The following is a 5,093-nucleotide window of genomic DNA, read 5'->3' as shown; positions in this document are numbered from 1 at the left end:
CAATATTGACAACACAAACGGAATACCTTTGAAATAATAATGCTGCTTTATACATAATATATTTGTAGTAAATCAAGATTAGAATAAGCCATGAATATCTTTTCATCATTTGTGTCCATGAATATATGGTTGATCCAACTCACAAAAACGCGGAAACAAGCAGGCATATTCGTAAATCATAAAAATGGATTAAAATAAAATTATAATGTATGGTATCGTGAGAAGCCACTATTACTATACCTTTATGCTGATTGGACTCTAGGTGGAGGGAGTTGACAATCCTTTTCTATACAAACCCAAACAAACCCCTCTCACAAACCCATCACCCCATTTTCCTCCCAATTTCTGCTCTCACCACTCTCCTACTTTTCCGGTATGCTTTTCTTTTCATCTCCAAATCATAACTTTGTATCCCGAATCTACACTTCACACGATTTGTTAATTGTTACTTACCCGATCTTCATGTGCATTAACATTTGTTACTCCGATTTTCTTCATATCTCTTTCTTAATCCATGTTGATGTGCCTTGTACGTTTTCTCACACGCATCGGATCTGTATCGGAAAAAGAAGAAGATATTTTCCGCTCTGACATCAAATTTATGTTTATAAACGTATTTGAATCAGTGATGTTAATGTTTTAAGTTTTCTGATGTCATGATTGGAGCATATAGTTTGGGAGATTTGTGTTGTGTTAGTTAATGGTGGCTGGTGGCTGATTTGGTGGTTTGATTCAGAAAAAGATGAGCAACCAAAATGGAAGCGAGTCCTCAGCTAAAAAGAAACCAACTCCCAAACTGAATGAGAGGATCCTCTCATCTTTGTCAAGAAGATCAGTTGCTGCTCACTCCTGGCATGATCTCGAGATTGGTAATTCAGTGTTTTGGACTAATTTTGTTGATACTTCTTTACGATGGTGTGATTAACCGCTTCTCTGTATATATTTGCAGGACCTGGAGCACCAGAAATTATTAATGTTGTATGTAATCTTTATCCTTTTTCATACTACTATTGAAGCATGAGATATAGTTTGATGACTCACTCATGTCTTCACATTTGAAATATGAGATTAAACTGTGCAGTTGCATCTCAGGCACTATAAATATTCAGATATTTCTGTATATGATAGATTTGATGATCTTGAGATTTTCTGTTTCCACATGCGTTAGCTTATGAGTAATTTCAAAGATAATCACATAATTATTTGCTTAACATTATATAAACCTCATGGACCCTGTTAATAGAAGAGGGCAAAATTGTGATGCTAAAGAAGCCTTTCTGATTTTGCAAATTCTTTCATTTCTTGGGAAATTGAGTTACCTTTCATTTCAGGTGATTGAGATTCCAAAAGGAAGCAAAGTGAAATATGAGCTTGACAAGAAAACTGGTCTCATCAAGGTATGATTATGGCATAGTCTTTGTGGTATTAGTACTTATGGGTTTGTTATGAAATATGAAAGCATGCATTGCATGTGGAACAGACATTCATGCACAAACAAATTTTGATTTATTGTTTTCAATCATGACCCTGCAGGTTGATCGTATACTGTATTCGTCGGTTGTCTATCCTCACAATTATGGTTTCATTCCTCGAACTCTATGTGAAGACAATGACCCTATGGATGTCTTAGTCATTATGCAGGTAAACACTTTTATCAAGTGTTCATAATAGTATGAGGTGTTTGCTTTTGGTGATAGCTTAGACTGATAGAAGTAGTATAATGCTAATCTAAATAAGTTTGGTCATTTAATCCCTTAAATACTCAATCCTATATATATCTTCAATCTAATCTTTATACCCCTTCCTGTTCGATACACCAGACATAGTTTCAGGATTTCCAATCTTGTTATGTGCATCTGTTCAACTATTCCAACCCTTCTGTAATAATGTAATCTCCTTTGCAGGAACCTGTGGCTCCTGGTTGTTTCCTACGAGCCCGGGCCATAGGCCTGATGCCGATGATTGATCAGGTACTGCAATTCAACCAATAATATGAAATGCATTGTTTCTATTTGTTGTACACTAAATTTCTTTGTCTGGGTAGGGAGAGAGAGATGATAAGATCATTGCAGTATGTGCTGATGACCCTGAGTATCGCCACTATACCGACATCAGCCAGCTCCCACCTCATCGTCTTGCTGAAATCCGGCGCTTCTTTGAAGACTGTATCCTATAATATGTTTCCAGTTTAATTTTTCACTAAAGATAATTTTAGGTGTACTATGAAATTCCTTAATCAGTAATAAGATAAGAAGAACGAGAACAAGGAGGTTGCAGTCGATGAGTTTTTGCCTTCAGGTACTGCCTTAGAAGCCATCCAGCACTCCATGTAAGTTTTTTCATTATCATTGCCATTCGAATCTCCATCTTTTTAAATTAGGAAGTAGCTTTATATTTCCATCCCGTAAAATCTGTATGTATTGACCATGTAGGGACCTTTACGCCGAGTACATCATGCATACCTTAAGGAAGTGAATGAATTCAAAGGAAAGATGCACAACTTGTTTTTTATGATTTGTCATTGTAATTTTGTTTTGTTGAGTTTTGGATTTTGAGTGATACTGCACAGAAGATTTCCGAAGAAACAACTTGTAATTTGTTACATGCCAAGGGAAGCATAGCATAGCCAAATGCCAGTTTATCTTTCGTACTTTGTTCATCAAAACAATTTAATGTTCTGTAATTCTCAGCCCCCTTTATGAAAAAGTACCCATTTTGAACATCTTTTCTGTTTACTTGTTAAGTATTTATCTTTGATGTTAGTTTCTGGCAAATTCATCATTGTTTTGCCCATTTTTACAACTGAAATTTGTTTACGTAACATTTATTCTAGTAGATTGTGTATACTGATTCTCGAAATATGACGTTTATAAAAGTCTCATTTTAGAGAGTATGATTTGCATGTTTCCACTGAAACTCCTTTCACCAAAATTTTGTTTATGCAAAGACTGAAGCATAACAATTGTACAGCTTATGCTGAGGTGCATTGTTACTATATTCCAAAGATTATTTGGAATAGCTTAACAAATTAGTTTAGAATAAATCGACATAGCTTATCACAATAATAACCATAAAGATTATTCAGATAAGCTACAGTTGAAAATTAGGCAGCACACGCTTTTGGCACACAATTTAAAATAAATCGACAGAGCATAACAGAAGAATAACCATAAAGATTATTTGGATAAGCAGTATTTCAAATCTAGGTAGCATAACAATTGTACAGCTTATGCTGAGGAGCATTGTTACTATATTCCAAAAACACTCTGGATTCAACCTTGAGATGAAGAAATGCAAAGTCATAATAAAGGAGCACAAGTCTAAAAACAATCATCCTTCGACTCTGCAATGGCTTTCGTTCCAGAAAAAATGTTCAGCGTTGGTTAAACAAGGCTTTGCCAATGATACCAGTGGCCTCAATGTAACGATCTATGCACCTGGAGATGCAACTGCTCTCACTCCCACTCAAGCTACTGCCAGGTTTGGTGATACACTTGTCAAAGCACTTTCCTCGAACAGTCTACATGCAGTTACACAAAGAAGTTATATAAGGAACACAGGAAATGCACAAAAAGAGTCACACCATTTGAATAACTGAAAGCTTAAATTACAAGATGAATTTTATCCTTTTTTCATGGATGATCAGCTTAGACTTAACACTGAAGTTTAATCTTTTTAACCTAGGCCCCAATATATGTAGTGTATGACATCAAATCATCAAAAGCAGTTTCTTTCTTACATAAGTTAAAACTACTATCATCTTCTTCGATGATAAAATTGTACAATCGAGAGGGCTTTTTGCAATTTTGAGCAAAAAAAATGGATGTTCAAGCTTGAGCAGGATAACAGAGAGAGGAATCACCTTTTAATGAATCTCTAAGTTATCAACGATACATGTTGAAACTGAAACATAGCAGCAGTTTCTAGTAGATTCTTGAACTAGTCTGCTGATTCCATCTTAAAAGATTTTCAATGTAACCCAACCCTATCCAGTTTAATAGTCGCCCTTAACATGGTACAGGATCATTTTAAAGGTAGTGCTAAAAGTATAAATCAAACGCACGACCTTCTCTTTTCTAAACTACCACTAGAAATTTTCAACTCATCCAAAGACAACTTGGGCTAAACAAGTATATATGCCAGGAAGTATATATGAACATATACTTCAAGCAATAAACCAATAACTGATTAAAGCCAATCAGATATGTCTAGCCAAACTCCAGTCCAAAAACCTATGTTTAGCGACCTAAAAAGCGTCTAATTAATGGTTTAACCAAGTTGATGCCAAAACATTATTAACAATTAGTATGAGAGGCACATTAATAAACCACATGCTTTAAACACAAAATGGAACATGAAAACACTGCCCCTCTTCTATCGTAGAAAGGGCACAATAAGTGGTGATTCATGGGCAGCAAAAGGCACAAATTAACTATGAATCGCTGAATTCAATTGTATTATTCCAACCTCCTGAATCTCTGAAAGTTCATGGACGAATATGGAATTGAAAATTAGAATCGATTTCGGAAAATTGAGAGACAAACAGAAGAAGGGAGACAATTTGGGTAATTGAAATTAGGCAGTGATACCTCGAGAAACTCTTCGGCGTAAGCCTGCTCAAGCTGAGTCCTGAGCTGAGTCATGATGTCATCCGTTGAGAATTTTGGAGATGATCCGCTTGACGGCGAGGAGAATGAATCCATTGATTTCACTTTCTGCCGATCGCCCTAAACCCTAGCTCAAATTTGGTTGGTTCATAAACCCTCCTCCTTCCTATATTAGACTTTTACTCTTTTGCCCCTTAATAGCTCATTTCATTACATTACTCGTATAAAATATCACCATTTGGATCCTACTTATATTCTTTTCTTTTGTTCTAAGCTCATTTATTTCATGCGCAATTTTTATTTTAGTAACTTTTTTCTATACCTAGTCCACTTTAATTGAGATTCAACATTGACACATCTAAGCATCCCAAATAATGGGCTGCTTGTGATCATGGATTGGAAATTGGTTTTGGGCCCAGCCCATTCACAAAGTGGAAAATGACAACTTGATGGCTACATTATTCTCCTATATGGCTCTATATATCG

General features: G+C 35.6%; 2 protein-coding genes across 2 annotated transcripts; one reads left to right on the top strand and one right to left on the bottom strand.

Moving 5' to 3' along the window:
- The first annotated feature begins 240 nt into the window (after positions 1-240).
- On the top strand, positions 241-2,722 carry LOC125215597 (soluble inorganic pyrophosphatase 1-like). The gene is made up of 9 exons (XM_048117055.1): positions 241-373; positions 737-869; positions 950-978; positions 1,332-1,397; positions 1,534-1,641; positions 1,905-1,970; positions 2,045-2,165; positions 2,248-2,329; positions 2,433-2,722. Exons 2-9 carry the CDS (start codon positions 743-745, stop codon positions 2,473-2,475), a joined length of 642 nt encoding a protein of 213 aa, XP_047973012.1. The 5' UTR covers positions 241-373; positions 737-742; the 3' UTR covers positions 2,476-2,722.
- A 442-nt stretch (positions 2,723-3,164) lies between these two features.
- LOC125212444 (mitochondrial import inner membrane translocase subunit Tim13-like) lies at positions 3,165-4,802 on the bottom strand. Its single transcript, XM_048112617.1, has 2 exons — positions 4,590-4,802; positions 3,165-3,520 (listed from the first exon to the last, which is right to left on the bottom strand). The coding sequence occupies exons 1-2, from the start codon at positions 4,701-4,703 to the stop codon at positions 3,374-3,376; spliced, it is 261 nt and encodes an 86-aa protein (XP_047968574.1). The 5' UTR covers positions 4,704-4,802; the 3' UTR covers positions 3,165-3,373.
- Positions 4,803-5,093: the final 291 nt, after the last annotated feature.

This window comes from Salvia hispanica, chromosome 3, assembly GCF_023119035.1.
Source record: "Salvia hispanica cultivar TCC Black 2014 chromosome 3, UniMelb_Shisp_WGS_1.0, whole genome shotgun sequence".
Classification (NCBI taxonomy): domain Eukaryota; kingdom Viridiplantae; phylum Streptophyta; class Magnoliopsida; order Lamiales; family Lamiaceae; genus Salvia; species Salvia hispanica.
Note: the sequence above shows the minus strand (reverse complement) of the source record. Positions and strands in the feature narration are given on the sequence as shown.

Coding starts and splice junctions, on each gene's coding strand:
- LOC125212444 (XM_048112617.1), bottom strand. CDS start 4,703: ATGGATTCATTCTCCTCGCCGTCAAGCGGATCATCTCCAAAATTCTCA. Junction 3,521..4,589: donor ACGCCGAAGAGTTTCTCGAG/GTATCACTGCCT, acceptor AACTGCATGTAG/ACTGTTCGAGGAAAGTGCTT.
- LOC125215597 (XM_048117055.1), top strand. CDS start 743: ATGAGCAACCAAAATGGAAGCGAGTCCTCAGCTAAAAAGAAACCAACT. Junction 1,971..2,044: donor TGATGCCGATGATTGATCAG/GTACTGCAATTC, acceptor TTGTCTGGGTAG/GGAGAGAGAGATGATAAGAT. Junction 2,166..2,247: donor CCGGCGCTTCTTTGAAGACT/GTATCCTATAAT, acceptor ATCAGTAATAAG/ATAAGAAGAACGAGAACAAG.